At 45.5% G+C, this 19984-nt stretch overlaps 1 protein-coding gene across 5 annotated transcripts in view; it reads right to left on the reverse strand.

Annotated features, from left to right (window-relative positions):
- Nucleotides 1–19984, reverse strand: part of USP25 (ubiquitin specific peptidase 25) — a 122129-nt gene that overhangs the window by 90233 nt on the left and 11912 nt on the right. For 4 of the 5 annotated variants that reach the window (XM_066241917.1, XM_066241916.1, XM_066241918.1 and 1 more), the window contains exons 2-3: nt 9182–9259; nt 7317–7461 (exon numbers count right to left, since the gene is read on the reverse strand). In XM_066241917.1, coding sequence (XP_066098014.1) covers nt 7317–7461; nt 9182–9259 — 223 coding nt within the window. Of the gene's footprint in view, nt 1–7316; nt 7462–9181; nt 9260–9394; nt 9414–19984 lie in introns of those variants that run through there. The other variant, XM_066241920.1, reaches the window with a different exon arrangement.

A 19984-nucleotide genomic window follows, 5' to 3' on the forward strand; every position in this document is an offset into this window, starting at 1 on the left:
TTCATTTCACTGTAGCACCTCGTTTCTAAGGTTAATCTGTATTTTTGGCGAACCTTCAAATTAGTTTTATGAATTTGATGAATCCTGACAGAAAAAGGGATCTAAGTTTAACTGCCTTTTTTGGTTAGCTCTAGTTACTTATTTAACAAGTTGGGGGAATGGAGAACATATCACTGTTTAATAAAATAACACTGCTTCATCTATATGATTTACCCTCAGCAGGGATGACAGGACTAGACTCGGACTCCTGGTGCCATCGATCAGTTTCAGGCTGGCCCAGCAATCCGAGCAAGACTGGAGCTCTAGGACAGAACCACAGCAAGGTGTGAAGCAGGGGTCCCCAAACATTTACACAGGGGGCCAGTTCACTGTCCCTCAAGACCATTGGAGGGCCGGACTATAAAAAAAACCTATGAACAAATCCTTATGCACACTGCACATATCTTATTTTAAAGGAGAAAAACAAAACGGGAACAAATACAATATTTAAAATAAAGAACAAGTACATTTCAATCAACAAACTGATCAGTATTTCAATGGGAACTATGCTCCTCTCACTGGCCACCAATGAAAGAGGTGCCCCTTCTGGAAGTGCGGCGGGGCTGGATAGATGGCCTCAGGGGGCCGCATGCAGCCCACGGGCTGTAGTTGGGGACCCCTGGCATGAAGTGTCAACCACTGAACACTCATTCTAGTGTGAATGCCCGGTTCTCAAAGCCTTAGGCCAGCACGTGGCACCATGTTCTGCATTAAGATTACCTACCTAAATCCCTCTCATCTTTTGATCCATACTGTGACTGCTCAATTGTGGCAATCCCGTTCTGGGAGGAATACACTGTTTTTAAAAAGTTCAAAAGAACTGAATGGTCATGAAAGAAAGAATATGACTATTTGGTTTCAAACCGGGCAGCACTCTACGATCATACCCGCAACAGTTTGCCAGGACGCAGAAACGCCACAGAACATCTCTGACTATAAGCACACCTACGATGTCTCAGTATCTTGCACTGTTTCCTAGTCCCCTTGGCACCAGTATATATGTATGTATTTATTTTTTGTGACAGAGACAGAGAGAGGGACAGACAGACAGAAATGGAGAGAGATGAGAAGCATCAATTCTTTATTTCAGCTCCTTAGTTGTTCACTGATTGCTTTCTCATATGTGCCTTGGCGGGCTGGTGGTGGTGGTGGGGTCTACAGCAGAGCGAATGACCCCTTGCTCAAGCCAGCGACCTTTGGGCTCAAGCCAGAGACCATGGAGTCATGTCTATGATCCCACACTCAAGCTTGATGAGCCTGTGCTCAAGCTGGTGACCTCGGGGTTTTGAACCTGGGTCATTTGCATCCCAGTCCGACGCTCTATCCACTGCGCCACCACCTGGTCAGGCTACAACAGTATTTTTTACTGCAAAATTCCAAAGTGATTTTATTTCTAATTAAAACTGGAGGTGGGAGGCACTCATCTTGAAAACCCACAATATCCAATCTAGACAGGTGAGCCAAGTAATGAAAAAAAAAGAGTGTCTAAAATTTTTGCTAGTAACACTACAAATGACTTGGACATTTTCCCAGAATTCAACAGGGTAATAATTATAGTACGGAATGTTACCGAAGCAATATAAAGATACCAAGTAGATACACTACTTCTTAATTTCTTGATATGCAGGTGACAAGCTTTCCGTGAAATGTTTCCTTTTTCTCTCAAAAATGAAAGGTTAAAATGCCCTGAAAAGGCCAATCACTGTCACACTAACTACTGAAAATGCAATCACTTCTTCACTATTAAATGAAGAAACCCAAGGATGTGTTCTTCAAATCAAATGGAATAATTTACTTTGCCTTTTCTTTTCTTTTCTTTTTTACAGAGACAGAGAGAGAGTCAGAGAGAGGGATAGACAGGGACAGACAGGAACGAGGAGATGAGAGGCATCAATTATTAGTTTTTCGTTGCGCATTGCAAACCTTAATTGTTCATTGATTGCCTTCTCATATGTGCCTTGACTGTGGGCCTTCAGCAGACCAAGTAACCCCTTGCTCAAGCCAGCGAGCTTGGATCCATGCTGGTGAGCTTTTGCTCAAACCAGATGAGCCCTCACTCAAGGTGGCGACCTCGGGGTCTTGAACCTGGGTCTTCCGCATCCCAGTCCGAGGCTCTATCCACTACGCCACTGCCTGGTCAGGCTACTTTGCCTTTTGATGTACATGGAAATGCAGGAACAAAAATGCCTCCACGAGCCCCAAATGCAGGCGGTATGGGTCTCCATTCAGAAGCTAAATCTTTCTAGTCACTAAAACAATGTATTTAATCCCTTGTAAAAGAGACCCACAGTTAGTTATATTTCAGCTTATAGCAACAAAGAACCATGTATTTTGCATTATTGACATATTTCAAAATATACCTAGATCAGGGGTCCCCAAACTTTTTACACAGGGGGCCAGTTCACTGTCCCTCAGACTGTTGGAGGGCCGGACTCTAAAAAAAACTATGAACAAATCCCTATGCACCCTGCACATATCTTATTTTAAAGTAAAAAACAAAAACAAAAACAGGAACAAATACAATATTTAAAATAAAGAACAAGTAAATTTAAATCAACAAACTGACCAGTATTTCAATGGGAACTATGGACCTGCTTTTGGCTAATGAGATGGTCAATGTGCTCCTCTCACTGACCACCAATGAAAGAGGTGCCCTTTCCGGAAGTGCGGCGGGGGCCAGATAAATGGCCTCAGGGGGCCGCATGTGGCCCGCGGGCCGTAGTTTGGGGACCCCTGACCTAGATGTTTTGCCTACATTGCTATAGATGACACTTAAAGTTAGCAGGGCTCTGTTTATACTTAGCCCTGGTTGCAACAGACATATACTTAAAACAAACAAACAAACAAACAAAAACATTAAGAAAATAAAAACCCCTGCTATATTTGAAAGAAATAAGTGAAATAAGCTGAACTATGGCCAACTTTCAAATAACAATGCATTTCCCATAAAATTAAGAAAATGCTGGAAAGGGTTTTTCTATCTAGAACAAGCCTCAAAAACTTCCTAACGCTGATCTCTCTGCTACTAATCATTCCTTCAGCACTTCAGGCTATTTTTTCAATAGAGACCTGCGTTTGAATACGTTTTAATTTGTAATTATTTCTTTTCTTTCCTCCCACATGCTTAGCACTCTTTCCTGGAATTAAAATTGCATAAAATATTTTAATTCTTCACAGGAATAATAGTATATTAATTTAAAGAATCTGCTGAATGGGCCCTGGCCGGTTGGCTCAGTGGTGGAGCGTCAGCCTGGCATGTGGAAGTCCCAGGTTCGATTCCCGGCCAGGGCACACAGGAGAGGCGCCCATCTACTTCTCCACCCCTCTACCTCTCCTTCTTCTCTGTCTCTCTCTTCCCCTCCCGCCAAGGCTCCATTGGAGCAAAGTTGGCCCGGGTGCTGGGGATGGCTTCGTGGCCTCTGCCTCAAGTGCTAGAATGGTTCTGGTTGCAACAGAGCAATGCCCTGGATAGGCAGAGCATCGCCCCCTTGTGGGCATGCCAGGTGGATCCCGGTCAGGCGCATGCGGGAGTCTGTCTGACTGCCTCCCCGTTTCCAACTTCAGAAAAATGAAAAACAAAAACAAAAACAAAACCCCACAAGAATCTGCTGAATGTATGGCATATCTCCTTACTTTCCCAAATTTAAACCATGTACTACAGTGTGTCCGTAAACTCATGGTGCACTTTTGACCGGTCACAGGAAAGCAACAAAAGACGATAGAAATGTGAAATCTGCACGAAATAAAAGGAAAACCCTCCAGTTTCTGTAGGATGATGTGGCAGCATGTGCGCATGCAGATGATGACATAACACCGTGTATACAGTGGAGCAGCCCACGGCCATGCCAGTTGAGATGTGGACGGTACAGAGAAAAGTTCAGTGTGTTCTGTGGCTTGCTAAATTCGAATCCATGACCAAAGTGCAACGTGAATATCGGCGCGTTTATAACGAAGTGCCACCACATAGGAATAACATTACTCGGTGGGATAAGCAGTTGAAGGAAACCAGCAGTTTGATGGAGAAACCCCGTTCTGGTAGGCCATCAGTCAGTGACGAGTCTGTAGAGGCTATACGGGATAGCTATCTAAGGAGCCCTAAAAAATCTGTGCGTGAGCCCACATCGAACTGCACTGAATAGGTATGAAACTGGGAGGGTTTTCCTTTTATTTGGTGCAGATTTCACATTTCTATCATCTTTTGTTGCTTTCCTGTGTCTGGTCAAAAGTGCACCATGAGTTTATGGACACACTGTAGTACACGGTTTAAATTTGGGAAAGTAAGGAGATATGCCATACATTCAGCAGATTCTTGTGGGGTTTTGTTTTTGTTTTTGTTTTTTTTTTCATTTTTCTGAAGTTGGAAAGGGGGAGGCAGTCAGACAGACTCCCGCATGCGCCCAACCGGGATCCACCTGGCATGCCCACAAGGGGGTGATGCTCTGCCCATCTGGGGCGTTGCTTTGTTGCAACCAGAGCCATTCTAGCGCCTGAGGCAGAGGCCACGGAGCCATCCCCAGCGCCTGGGCCAACTTTGCTCCAATGGACACTATGAAATTTATATATTAGCCTGACTAGGCGGTGGTGTAGTGGATAGAGCTTCAGACTGGGATGTGGAGGACCCAGGTTCGAAACCTCGAGATCACTAGCTTGAGTGTGGGCTTATCCGGCTTGAGCAAGGGGTCACTCAGTCTGCTGTAGCCCCCTGGTCAAGACACATATGAGAAAGCAATCAATGAACAACTAAGGTGTTGCAACGAAGAACTGATGCTTCTCATCTCTCTCCCTTCCTGCCTGTCTGTCCCTATCTGTCCCTCTCTCTGTCTCTGCCACACACACACACAAAAAATTACATATTAAATCAAGACTATTTCCCAAAAGCAGCTCTACTTAAAACTACAGTATATAAAATATTTACAAATGTGTTATATGGAAAAGAATTATTGTTACTTTATCACTTACTTTTCCCAGTTGGATATTGTTAATAATACAATCACTATGTCCTATTTCAACAACATTTTTTCCTCAGTCATCTCAAAGTAACGTTACACTCTATCCAAATTACTGAATTATTAAATATGAACTAGCACTGGTTAGAAGGACAGCACATTTTATCAACAAAAAAACCCCCACAAGACCAAGCAATTTGCTTAATGCAACGGTCAGTCAGTTGAGATGAAACCAGAAACTCCATTTCTACAACTCAGGTGGAATATAAAATTGCTTAGTGGATATTTCTCAAGGGTTACACAATATGCAAAAATATTTGAACTATGAGCAAATGGGACACATGCCGTCTGAAGTCAGGTGCCTTCTCCCTCAGAGCGCCCAATCAGATCTTTCTGTCCCTAACATTTTCACTATTTCTTTGACAATTTTTTTTTTGACCAGGTCTTAACATCTGGCTTAGACTGTTATTTCCTGACTTTTTCACAGAAAATAAGACTTTTTTGTTGTTGTTTACAATACTCTTATAACCCTAATTCCCCGGAATGCCTGAATACAGGCCATGTCATGTGACCAGGTCTACCCCCTATACTAGGAATTCACAGCCCTCAATCTAAAAGCTTTTCACCCTTTTAAGGAACACTGAACCATGCATGCTGAGTCAGCTTCCTGTTTCCTTCACTTCAAGCAGTTACCTTCGATCAAAACCATTCTTTTCTACCTTATTGTCCTCCCGTCCGAGCCTCAGTCCCTTGAAAGGCATGCTCTTCCCACATACTAACTCCTTCTCTGTGCATACACTTCTCCTTTTCCACCTTTTAAAAATCGCTTCTCTCTTCTCTCTTTCTTGCACAAGCCTGTCCCCTTTCATCGGTTTTGGAACAGCTAGCTGTACACAGAAAAGTGCCGACCACTTTGTGAGAAACCACGACATTCTAGTACGACGGTGGGAACACCAGCGGTCTCTTGCCCTCTTAAGTCTCCAGTTTGCTAAGCAAGAAAGGCACACGTTGTTGGAAATAGTACAGCACTCTTGAACACAAAGGTATGCTCCGGGCGCTAGAGAAGCCCTTGGTCCAACCGAGAGGCCAGGGGACCCATTGCAGAGCCAGCCGCTCCTGAGCCCAGTCTCACAGCGGAAGAAATGGGGCTTGGAGGGGAAGGCTGGCAGGGACTCCAGACGGGAGGAACAGCCAATGCGAAAACAAGAGAGACCAAACAGCACCGGGTGCTGGAGCACCTGAAGCCATTCCGGATTATCACAGTGCAGAGGGAGAGGAGGGAAACAGCAGAGAGCAAAGTCAGAGATTCAGTCAGAGGCCACACCGCAGTCCGGCTCGAACGTGGACATAAGCCAGGTCTCTCTTAGGTGTGTGAAATTTCTCCCGTCCCTTACTATCTGTGTGAGACAGGAACATCCCCGCGTGGCCTAACCCAAAGTCATCTGCGAAGCAAAATATAAAGATGGCCCTAAAAATGTGAAAGGAAAGTCTTTTATTAACAAACACTAAGCAGTGTTTCACACCAATCAATAATAGCGAGAAACACCTACGTGAATGGGCTCCTCCTGGTTACTTCCTGACTCTGAGGAAGTCTATAAACTACAAATGCCATTGAGTAATCAACCTTCTCAAACCCAGAATGCATAAAAGTAAACACTGTACCTACATTTTATACAGTGTAGTTTTTATACCAAAGTGATATATGGAGGTAACAGAACATATTTTTAAAAATTCATTGCTATGTAAGCATCTTCATACTATGAAGAAAAACCAGAATCTCATGTAAACTTTTCTATATGTATATGTATGTGTGTGTGTGTATGTGTGTCTCTGTGTGCATATGTGTGTTTATTTTGTTACATGGTGTAAATCGTTTCCCCAAATCTTTAATTTGGGAGAAGCAGTGGTTGAGGGAACAAAAATTTTATTAAATGGCAAACACGTCGGTAATTAGAAATAATATTTTATCTTCGAAAATAATATTAAAGCCTCTAACAACCCTTCAAGTCCATAAAAGAAATAACTGTCCCCATTTAAAATTCTAGAAAACTCTGTTCCCTTAACGAGTGGCACCTGTCCTGTAGCAGTTCCCAATTTCAGAACAACCGATACTGTCTGAGATGCTCTGTGAAAGGGTAACTCACTTAAATACCACCTTTCACCCCTAAACTGGAAAAAAATATATAATTCTGCTCATAAAACATATGCTCCTTTCAAATGTCAAGTGGTTCTTTAATCACCCTTTGCCTCTGCTTACCCAAAGAAACACGTTCCCAAGGAAATTTTCCTTACATTCTCTTAAAAAGATGAAGGAAGAGAAAGTAAACTTACTTGTGTCTGCCTGGCTTCCCACGCTGATGTATCTGTCATTGCCAGGAAGGGCTGTCTGGTAGTAAGTGGTCTCTTCCTGCTGAGGGGTCTTAGCATTCTTCGCGGTAAGGAAAGCCACCGCCAATTCCAAGTTCCCATTACTGTCCTTCAAATACCAAGGACAAGACATCAACCATTTTGAAATATTTCTATACCTCCTATGACTTATGTAATTTTCTCTGTAACAACTAATAGTTAACAGCCACAACCATTTTCAGCTTTGAAACTATTGTGATTCTAATCCTGTACTGCAAATTCACTGTCAACAAAGGGATACCAGCATCAAGAGTAATTCCCGTTTCTATTCGTTAAACCTACTAATATAATGTGAAAATTAATGCTATAACTAATTCCTTAGTTTTCCACTACTTTTGTATCTGCTTCACAAAAGGCAATCACAAACTCATACTTTTGAACCAATGAACTAACTAAAATAATGTTTTCTGGGGCCCGTCATGTAAACGGGTAAAAAAAAGAATATTTATAAACAATACTTCTGCAAACAAGGACAGACGATAACAGATATTCCTTTAATATGGACGCTGACTACATACCTACAGGCAAACGTAAGCAGATGTCAAAGGCACATAGAGAGAAAACAGCACAATGCTCTGAAGCTTAATAGTATAAAGAGACACACAGACTCCTACACAGAAATACTCAATACTGACAAGACGACAACCCTTCCTGAATTATAAATAGTACTAGTGCTGTACGTGCTAATTATGATGATTATGATTATATTCATTTAAAAGATAAATTACTTTGAGAAACCAATGAAGAATTAGGGCTCAGAACCAAAAATTCCATGATTGATTTTGCCTCACGGAGCCAAGTTCCTAAGGATCGAAGCCGTGTGTAGGCCTACCGAGACAGATATGCCACAAGCTTAAAAGACAGCTTTAAAATTCCAGGTTTGATTCCTGGCCAGGGCACACAGGAGAAGTGCCCATCTGCTTCTCCACCCCTCCCCCTCTCCTTCCTCTCTGTCTCTCTTTCCCCGATCTGCAGCGAAGGCTCCATTGGAGCAATGTTGGCCCGGGCGCTGAGGACCGCTCCATGGCCTCCACCTCAAGTGCTAGAATGGCTTTGGTTGCAGCAGAGCGTCGCCCCCTGGTGGGCATGCCGGGTAGATCCCAGTCGGGCACATGCAGGAGTCTGTCTGACTGCCTCCCCACTTCTCACTTCAGGAAAATACAAAAACAACAAACCCGAAAAGCCAGCTCTAGCTCCTAAACATCTCTCACTCACTCATCTTTCCCAACGCGCCTGCACATGCGATTTAACTTAGCGGGTGCCACTCTGCAGAAATGGGGTGCTACCTAACATGCAGCCAACATAACATATTTGTGCTTTATCTGTGGCACATGGCTTGCTGTTGAGTCTTCTTAAGGTATACTAAGTTGAACGTTAGCCAATTTACACTTTTCCTTGGAAAGAAAAAAATGGAAGCTTTTGACCCCCTATTTAAATTGTCTACATTTCCCTCATCCTCCCACTCCACCCCATCCCACCTTCCATCCCATGTACACCCTAAATCGTGGCTCTTGCATAAAAGCAGCCATCGGCATTGGGAGCCTCAGCCCTACACCCTGCGCGAGAAGGGGTTCCTACAGAGGGCCCCCTGTCCCTCGCCGCAGTGCTGAGAGCTCACAGGCTCAGCAGCGGAGCAGGTTACGTTAAGGAAGCTTCTGACTGCACAGAAGTCCTTTCTTACAGCTCTACCACCACCACAGGGTATAAGTGAAAACCTCAACGCTCCAACACGGTGAGCAGTAGAAATGGGGTGGAGCACACACTATCAGTCATACGACAGGAGGTCCTACCTTCAAGGCTTGCTGCAGGATCTGGGTGTCATTCACTCCGGTGATCTCTCTCAGCTGGTTCAGAAAGGTCTGCTGGTGCTGAGGGGAGGAAACAGCAGAGTTGTCACACTCTGAAATCTGAGAAGATAAATTGATGCTGGGAGCTGGGGGCGGGGGAGGGGGGGGGACGGAAAAGGCAAAATGAACTGGACTTTAAGAAGAACTGAGCGAGACCGAACAAGCTTCATTGTTGCAGGAAGAATGAACCACGCTGCGGGAAGCCCGTGTGCCACTGTCCCGTTTCTGCTGAGAGGGAACTTGGCCGTGGCTCCCCAGGAATACGTCTTCCCGAACTGAGAGTTTCTGGCCTGTTCTGTGCCACCTCCGTTACGTTTCCAGAATGAAAAGGAGTGTCTGCGCGCTGGCTCAGCCCAAGAGGAGTTAAGAAAAGCGGGTATCCATTAGGCAACCTCCAGGAGGGCATCGCTGACTGAAACCGGGCAGTTCTGGAAACTTCCCCGTGTACCTTGGGTCAGGCCATGCACCAGGCGGGTATCACACTATGGGGATCCTAAGCTCTGTCTGAGGAAAGAAGAGTCTTCTCATTCTCATTCTCCAATCTGCCATAAAAGATCCTAAGTAGAACTGACATTTTGCCCTCATTTGCTTGAGCCCCAAGGACTACCCTAACTGCGAGCCATGTTCCTGCACACAACCGTTCCTCAAAAGGAGCTCCCGGGCCAGAACCATGAAACAAACTCAGTTCCCTGGAAATGATACTATAAACCAGGGGTCGGGAACCTATGGCTCGCGAGCCAGGTGTGGTTCTTTTGATGGCTGCATCTGGCTCACAGACAAATCTTTAATAAAAAAAATAATGTTAAAAATATAAAACATTCTCATGTATTACAATCCATTCATCTTCTTCTGCTCATGTTCCTGGTTGCGGGTGGCTGGAGCCAATCACAGTTGTCCTCCGGGACAACAACAGATTTTTATTGGATAATGCATAACGTACACACGTCGTTGTATGGCTCTCACGGAATTACATTTTAAAATATGTGGCATTCATGGCTCTCTCAGCCAAAAAGGTTCCCCGACCCCTGCGATAAACAAAATATCACTGGAATAAAAGGATCCGATGAAATCTTTCTTGAAAATGTTTTACTTGCGTCTCTGTAATAACTCGGTCTAGAATCATCAATGGATGCTAAAACTATTGGGTGAGAGTTTCATGAGAAACAGACTAGTTACACGGCTTCAAGTTCTTTTCCTAGGAATTACAATAGGAGAAAAAAATAACTATAAAGAAGACACCAGACAGAAAGCACCTCAACCAAGTGATGGCAGTTAATATCACCAAGGGGGGGAAATGACAGTCTGTGCTCCTGTGCTCCTGTTTGTAGTATACGGTACGCCAAGCCGACATAGCCTCACCTGTGGGATTTCTGCCCCCAAAATGTACAAACTGGATCTAATCATGAGGGAGCATCTGACAAACCCAGACTGAGGGATGTTTAAGAATATGCAATACACCCTGATCCACAACTAAAAATGTCCTGCATAGAGTTCTCTCCTCCTTGACCAGTAATTTCAGATCCAAGATGGAACCGACCATTCCCATCTCTAGAGCTCCCTTTCTGAGCTCTGAGGTCTTCCTTGTATGAATGTCTTATCTACTGGAGTATGAGGTGGGTTCGACCTGTTCACACTGCCGGACCAAGAAGGGCAAGACACAATGTCCAAAGAGAGTCAGTGGCGGCCCTGGCCAGTTGGCTCAGTGGTAGAGCGTCAGCCTGGCATGCAGGAGTCCTGGGTTCTATTCCCAGCCAGGGCACACAGGAGAAGCGCCCATCTGCTTCTCCACCTCTCCCCCTCTCCTTCCTCTCTGTCTCTCTCTTCCCCTCCTGCAGCCAAGGCTCCATTGGAGCAAGGCTGGCCCGGGCACTGAGGATGGCTCTATGGCCTCTGCCTCAGGCGCTACAGTGGCTCTGGTTGCAACAGAGCAATGACCCAGATGGGCAGAACATCGCCCCTGGTGGGCATGAAGGGTGGATCCCGGTCGGGCACATGCGGGACTCTGTCTGACTGCCTCCCCATTTCCAACTTCGGAAAAATACAAAAAAAAAAGAGAGTCAGTGGCTTGCAAAAACCACAAAAACTCAATAAGCCAAGAAGCCAACACTATACACAACCCTTCAGATTCCTTCCTCAAGGTTCTTTTACTGCCTGATGACGTCCTTAAGGGCCTACTATGTGCAAAACACAGTACTATGTAGCCACAAGGAAAAGAAGATCTGAGTAATTTCAATACCATTTAAGGATTAGAGGGTTTCACAGAAATTCTTTCTCTTCCCGGTTAACCCTACCTACTGCTGGGTCTGTCTGAAATCTGTTTCAGTAAAGACATTATCTTTATAACGCTCTGGAATAGCTTTCGGAGGATGCAAAAATAGATCACTGGCTTAGGCCAAGGAAAGAGAACAGGCATCTCCTGTATGTGTATGCTTGCTGTATGCCAGACACTGTCTTACGCGCTTCCAGGATCTAATCTCATTCAACACACGTGCACAGGCACATGCACACCGCCTCTCGGAAGTTACTCTCGTTTTATGGCTAACGGAGTCTTTAAGAGATTAGGAACTGCAGAGCCAAGAAGAAAACATGAGAACAGGGTTTTTTGTTGTTGTTGTTATTTTATTTTACTCATTAGATTCCACATATAAGTAAAATTACATGGTACTTGTCTTTCTCTGACTGGCATGTAACGTAATACTCTCCAGGTCCATCGTGCTGTCTCAAAATGTTAAGACTTCCTTCTTTTCTATAGCTGAGCGGTATTCCATTGCGTGAACGGACCACAGCTTTTTTTATCCACTCGTCTGCGGATGGACACTTGGGCCGCTTCCCCATCTTGGCTGATGTAAGTAACGCGGCATGAACAGAGGGGCGCACAGACCCTTTCCAATCCGTGTTTCGGGTGTCTTTGGCTATCTCCCCGGGAGTGGGACTGCTGGGGCCTAAGGCAGGTAGGTCCTTGTTTCATCGGCCGAGGTAACTGCACACTGCTTCCGCGTTCGCCGGGCGCACCCACAGTGCGTGGTCGCAGCCGAGGCGGACACCGCTGCGTGGGGTCAGCGCTTGCAGAGCAGCTAAAAACAGGTTTTCCGAATGCCACCGCCTACACTCTTTCCATATCTGCCCTGCTCTATATCCGATTCTGGAGATTAAAGATTCAGTAACAAAACCACCTCGGTCCTAATTTCTACCGCTCTTTGATGCAGGAGGCCCTGGTTCTGTGCAAGAAGGGATGTGTCGCTGACCACAGGGCCGGAAAGCGTTCTGACTTGAGGGGTGAGTGACTCATAAGTCAGTCATCGGTTCCTCTAACTGAATTTCCAGATATAAATAAAACTTGCTTTGAGTGCAAAGGAAAAGAAAGTCAAAGGTTTCCATCCCTGGGGCGGGGTGGGAGGTGGGGGGGAAGGCAACTCTTCCGATGACCTCTAAGAAAGCCTTCAAATTTTCTAAGAAACGATGGAGAAAGACAGACCAATTTCATAGAAAATCCCCAGGCATCATGAAACGTCGGAATGACATGCACCTAGGCATTGCTAGGCACTAAGCGATAAACATGCCAACGTCCCCCATCAATGAAAAAATTAATTACATTGCTGCCATGACGGCGCGTGGCCAGACACACGTCCCCTTCTGTGAGGGCCTCTGCAGCTACCTGATAACTCACAACTCCCCTTGTACGTGTCATCTTACCCAGACGTCACTGACAGATCATTTCTATTACATAATATGTCCCTCAGTAGGTCTTGGTAAGCCCGAAGCCTGCCTCTAACCAGATAGACAAGCAAAATAAAGAAGAAGAAAAAAGAATAAAAATCCTTTTATTTCCTGAATTGGTTTTTTTTATTTATTCATTTTAGAGAAGAGAGAGAGAGAGAAAGAAAAGGGGAAGGGAGCAGGAAGCATCAACCTCCATATGTGCCTTGACCGGGCAGGCCCAGGGTTTTGAACCGGCAACCTCAGCATTCCAGGTTGACGCTTTATCCACTGCGCCACCACAGGTCAGGCCTGAATTGGTTTTTTTTTAAATCTGTAATTTAAGGCGTACACACAACCTTGCACTCCCCTCCCCCTGTAGGGCTCGCCGACCTCACGTGTCTCCCACAGTACAACCCTCGTGTCTTCGGGGGCCCCCCCAGGCCTCAGCCATCTAGCCTCACCTCGTCTTCCTCTTCCTCCCCTCCCACTTCCGTTCAGGGTCTAAAACCAACACCGCTCCGCTTTCTGATTCAAAGGGTTATATTTTGTGTACATTCAGCTGCCTTCTCTTGAGGGGAGAGGCTCTCCCGGCACCCCAGATTGTAAGAATATACACCACGGGCAACGACCAGACAAGTCCCAAGACGGCGCACGCCCCGCGTCACGCCCTGACGCGTTCCCGGGGAGCAGCACCGTGTCCGGCACGCGACGGGCACCCGGCAAGCACGGACTGAAGGCCGGATCCAGCGGAGCTTGCGGAGGAACCGGAGCGCAGGTCGGATCCCAGGGCTTGAACTCACGGGCGGAAGAGAGGCACTGGCTAACTAAGCTGGGAGCAGCCAGCCCACGCAGGTCAGGCCCGTTTTCTATACCCGCCTGCGTCCCACCCAGAATTCCATAGGCTCCCTGTCCTCGCTCTGTTCCTGTCGACCCTGCCTCCAGCTGAGGATGCAGTGTGCAGAGTGTTGCTGAAATTCCCAACCACAAATCGTCTGCAGAGCCATCTCACGGATGGGGGCGGGGGAGGGGGTAGTTTGGCCTTTCCACGGCCACAGACTCAAGGCTTCTCGTCATCCTTCTGCGTTCACAGCATTTTTAGCGCTAAATTAATCACAGACCTCCATAGGTGTGTGAATCTGAAGGTACACTTTTTCCCTTCTTCTCCACTATTTACATTTAGGCTTCCAAATGCCAGAAATTCTGCATTTAAAAAGTCTTTTCCTATCTTTTTATAGAATCCTGGAGCAACCTTCTTAAGGTTTCGTGTAATTAAAAAAGAAGAGTAACGATATACTTGCTGGGAAGTACGTAGCAACGGGCAATGAGTATGGTCGGTCCTCAATAAATGTTTGTTCCCACCCTCCCTCACCCCAGAGTTCCCATTCGTGCTTGCCACCCCTTCAACCAATCTGACACCTGCATGATGTCCACACCCACAAAGGAACCCCCACCCTCATTAACTAGCAGATGAAAAAACTGCATCATAAGCAGAAACCCTAAATGCAATTTTCCCCAAAGATATTGTTCTAAGCCAGGTTCACACAGAATTAAATACATTTCCAGGCCGAATAAGAGCCCAACACCGTGACACCTGGTCTTTATGGGAACATGCATTTGAGTCCCTCCCGGAAACCCGACTTGCCAAATCTTTCAGAACAGTGTGTTTTGAAGTTACAGCGCTCTATTATGAAAACATGTGATTCAGCAAAACTTCTGTGCCTCAAATCATACCCTTAAACGATGATCTCTGCAGTTTAACTAAAATATGCATTTAACTTGTTTTGATGCTAATGATCTGACTGGTTTCTGATGTATTGCTCTCTTGTCCAATTAAATCTGTATGCATCTCTAGTTTCTTTACTTCAAAGTTTCATAATTAACTTGCAGGCCAAAAATAAAATCCTTTATACTAATAAAACAAAATAAACATGCTCGAAGAGCTCTCAAACTATTAGAATACTGTGCAATTCCTAACAGCTCTGTGGACCGCAAGCAGTCCCTAGAGCCAGTCCAGTGTTGGGCCATCCTCGTTACACACACACATTAGAAGCTCCACTCACCTAGATACGCACCCTGTATAATGCTACGTCCAGTACGGCACATGCTCTATCTGCCTTTCTTCCAGGACCCAGAGAAGAGCTATGTGCAGAAGGTCCCAGCCTCTATTCCTCCTCATCCGGTGGGATTCAATCTCAACCTCCCTCTGTTCTGCAGCCAATCCTCTGCTCCTAGTCAATATTTATTCGTAGTAAACTTTCCCTATTCAAATTCTTGTACAGCTTCCGTGTCCTAACTGGACCCTGACAGCTTCAACTTTCCTTCAAGCATTTTTTTTTTTATCTCCTGACAATATACTAATGATAGAGCTCAGTTTTAAGAGAATGAGTCTCAGAAGCAACTAGGAAGGGCAAAATTAACCACATACACGCTAAGTTCTAGCCTAGAACTACTATTTACTGAGCACTTAATAGAAATACATAGGCACCAAAAAATGTCATTATGCAGGCATGACTGGTTCAATTATCGGCCAGTGAGGACGGGGCCCCATCTCCAACCCTTTCCCCCTCCCTGGACCGTGGACTGTGCTGAAAGTCTAACCCTCTCAGCCCAGTGGCTGGTTTTCTTGGAACCACCCCCATCCTGAACCTGCCCTGTCCTCCAACCAGGAGTCACCTCATTAGCAAACACAAAGCTACCTGTACAGAACAGAGGGCACCTTGTTTGTGGACTTCTGTCTGCCCTGGGTGACACCATCAAACTGCCTATTAGTCTTCAACAGTTCATTTCAACCACTACGACCTCCTCTATGAGGTCCTTCCATTCTTATTCGGGTCCCCTCCGTCCAAATAATACAGCCTAAAAAGACTTCATTGAACTTCTAAGGCCATTTATGCATTCCTGGGCCCCCACCATCACCGAACTTACTTTCTGTGTATTATTTATTTTTTGTGTATTACTTTTCTCAAAGTGCTTCATGTAAAGGATAATCGAATGTATGGAACAACAATGAGCAATGACTGGATGTCTGAACAGAAACAGGTAATTAAAAACCTGCAATGAGAGTTTATGTAAGGGTGTAAATTTATTTTAAACATTCCAACTTGGTCGTAGTGAACACTCGTAACTGAGAAAATACACGATCGCTCAAAGACAAAACTTGCAAAGAAGCAGAAAAAAAAAAAAAAGCCCAAAAAACTAATCCTTGGAAAATTCCCAGTTAAGAGGCAGAAACATAGCATATTGTATGAGAAGTCAAATACCGTGCTGTACAGCCCGAATTAAACAGTTTAAATACATGGACTGAAAGTTCACCCAGAAAAACCTAACTCAAAGAAATCTTGCCCAACATCTGGGCTTACATTCTGCTGTGTTCTTACCCCAAATTCCCAGCTGCTTTGTGTTTGTAATATGTGTTCAAATACTACAGGTTTTGGCAGCAAACTTGAAAGGTTTAAAACCTTCACCACAACAAAGGTCAGCAGCCCTAAGGGAGGGCAGCAGCACGAACTGCAACACACTCAGGACCCCAGTGTACCAGCACTGTCTCCCGGGGGCTGCAGAAGCAGGTACCACACGGCACAGGAGCGCACCCTCCCGGCTGTCCGGCATCCACATTTCCCCACAAGGTCAAGTACGCACAAGTTCTAATAAATCACACTTATTTGGCACTAATTTAAAAGCAAGCTGTCACTGTTACTACCTCTTTTTCGCAGTAATTGTATCCCCACTCTACACAAATCACACCACCTATTCTGTTCAACATTCTGCTTGAGAGACATTGCAATACTTATAATACATTCACTGAGTTACAGAAAAAAGTGTTTTAAACTAAGTCTGACCAAACTTTGAGGTTCCTGGGATGACGCTACAACAAGAAGGCTGACAACACCACTCTTAAGACAATGGCTACTGAGTACTAGGGTCACAGACGTAGACAACAGCAATCAAATCTACTCTCCGAGTTCAATAACGTATCACAGGAATATCCTGGTACACGCATATCGATGACCTTGGCTGAAGGTCCAAGCGCCAAGGGAGCCTCTATAAGACAGAACCATTGCCCTGACCGGTTGGCTCAGCGGTAGAGCGTCGGTCTAGCCTGCGGAGGACCCGGGTTCGATTCCCGGCCAGGGCACACAGGAGAAGCACCCATTTGCTTCTCCACCCCTCCGCTGCGCTTTCCTCTCCGTCTCTCTCTTCCCCTCCCGCAGCCGAAGCTCCATTGGAGCAAAAATGGCCCGGGCGCTGGGGATGGCTCTGTGGCCTCTGCCTCAGGCGCTAGAGTGGCTCTGGTCGCAACATGGCGACGCCCAGGATGGGCAGAGCCTCGCCCCTGGTGGGCGTGCCGGGTGGATCCCGGTCGGGCGCATGCGGGAGTCTGATTATCTCTCCCTGTTTCCAGCTTCAGAAAAATGAAAAAAAAAAAAAAAAAAAGACAGAACCATTATTAAATTGAATGTACTTTGTCACTCTAAATTTTACAAATTTTTTAGTTTTCACTACATGTAAGTTACTAGTTGCTTTTAGTTTTAGTGCATAAGAACCATACAATAGAACATAATAAATTTATGCCTACATTATATTCACATAAGCTTCAGTAATAGTATAATAAATATATACTTTAATTCAGGGGAAATTCCCTGAGACCTATTTTTCTTTTAAAAAAAGTCCCAACTCAAGGATAAAAGAATAGTCACCAGGAAGAGTATCAATGGGGAGGAGAAACTTTTCAATAGAGTTGCTGGTTCTCCAGAAGGGAAAACTGGATTTGAAGACCTCCTCAAACAATATGCACAATTCAAATCCAAGTAAAATAAGACTTAAATACGGAATGCAGAAAGAGAAAAACACTTGGCAACAAAAGAGAATGTTTTCATGAAACAGGGTATAGAACAGGGGTCAGGAATCTTTTTGGCTGAGAGAGCCACGAACGCTACATATTTTAAAATGTAATTCTGTGAGAGCCATACAACAGCCTCTGTATGTTACCCATTATCCAATAAAAATTTGGTGTTGTCCCGGAGGACAGCTGTGATTGGCTCCAGCCACCCACAACCATGAACGTGAGCAGTAGAAAATGAATGGATTGTAATACCTGAGAATGTTTTATATTTTTAACGTTATTATTATTTTTTTTATTAAAGATTTGTCTGTGAGCCAGATGCAGCCATCAAAAGAGCCACATCTGGCCCTGGCTGGTTGGCTCAGTGGTAGAGCGTCGGCATGGCGTGCAGAAGTCCCGGGTTCGATTCCTGGCCAGGGCACACAGGAGAAGCACCCATCTGCTTCTCCACCCCTCCCCCTCTCCTTCCTCTCTGTCTCTCTCTTCCCCTCCCGCACGAGGCTACATTGGAGCAAAGATGGCCCGGGCACTGGGGATGGCTCCTTGGCCTCTGCCCCAGGCGCTGGAGTGGCTCTGGTCGCAACAGAGCGACGCCCTGGAGGGGCAGAGCATCGCCCTCTGGTGGGCAGAGCGTGGCCCCCTGGTGGGCGTGCCAGGTGGATCCCGGTCCGGCGCATGCGGGAGTCTGTCTGACTGTCTCTCCCCGTTTCCAGCTTCAGAAAAATACAAAAAAAAAAAAAAAAAAAAGAGCCACATCTGGTTCGCGAGCCGTAGGTTCCCGACCCCTGGTATAGAAGTTCAAATAATAAAGGAAACATTATATATGAGACCAAATTAAAAGAAACTTCTATTTTACAAAAGGACACCGTAAAGGGAGTAAAAAGACACTGTGAAAATGGGAAAGGATATTTACAAAATATGTTAGTGGGGTTGGGGGGAGTATCTGGGCTATAAAGAACTCCATCAAATAAACAAAAGGACAAAACAACCCAAAAGATAGAACAAACAAGGGAAACAAATATGTCAGAGAAAAGAAAACAAACCTTATGGTCCATAAATACACAGAAAGATAACCAAATAGTTTTTCAATAGTAAAATGTTCTAGCCTATACAGGAGGTGTAAACTGAACACGTGGTTCATTAATTTCATATAAGCCTTGGCTCTTACACCTCGGCGCACACACAAAAATAAACTCCATATAGACCACAGACTTAAACACAAAAGCTAAAACAATAAAACATTTTAGACAGAAATATATGAAAATTTTTTTGCAGACACGGTGCAAAATTATCAAGTTAAAGCACATTAAAAGAAAAAAGAGAAGCAAAATGAACTTTAATAATGTTAAAATATGCTGACGGTATGACCTGTGGTGACGCAGTGGATAAAGCATCAACCTGGAGCGCTGAGGTCGCTGGTTTGGAAACCCTGGGCTTGCCTGGTCAAGGTACATATGGGAGTTGATGCTTTTCCCTCCTTTCTCTCTCTTTATCTCCTCTCTAAAACTAAAATCTTTAAAGAAATAAATAAAATACACTGACTACAGAAACTGACAAGAAAATAAGCTATATACTGAGAGGAATAAAATGTATGTATAACAAAAGACATTCAGAAGACATAAATTCCCACAACTCCATAGGAAGATGAAGACTACAGAAGATAAAGGATGCTCAGTGAGGGGCAGAGAGGCACCAGGTCCTAGTAGCGCCCCGCCACGCCCCTCCCACAGCCCTGCCCCTTTCACTCACATAGCCCCCGGAGACCCTAAGAGGAAGAAGCCCCTCCCACAGCCTGCCCCTCTCACTCGCATAGACAGCCCCAGAGACCCTAAGACAGGAGGAAGCCCCTCCCACAGCCCTGCCCCTCTCACTGGCATAGACAGCCCCAGAGACCCTAAGACAGGAGGAAGCCCCTCCCACAGCCCTGCCCCTCTCACTGGCATAGACAGCCCCAGAGACCCTAAGACAGGAGGAAGCCCCTCCCACAGCCCTGCCCCTCTCACTGGCAGAGACAGCCCCCGGAGACCCTAAGACAGGAGGAAGCCCCTCCCACAGCCCTGCCCCTCTCACTGGCAGAGACAGCCCCCGGAGACCCTAAGACAGGAGGAAGCCCCTCCCACAGCCCTGCCCCTCTCACTCGCATAGACAGCCCCCGGAGACCCTAAGACAGGAGGAAGACCCTCCCACAGCCCTGCCCCTCTCAC

This window comes from Saccopteryx bilineata, chromosome 8, assembly GCF_036850765.1.
Source record: "Saccopteryx bilineata isolate mSacBil1 chromosome 8, mSacBil1_pri_phased_curated, whole genome shotgun sequence".
NCBI classification, from domain to species: Eukaryota; Metazoa; Chordata; class Mammalia; order Chiroptera; family Emballonuridae; genus Saccopteryx; species Saccopteryx bilineata.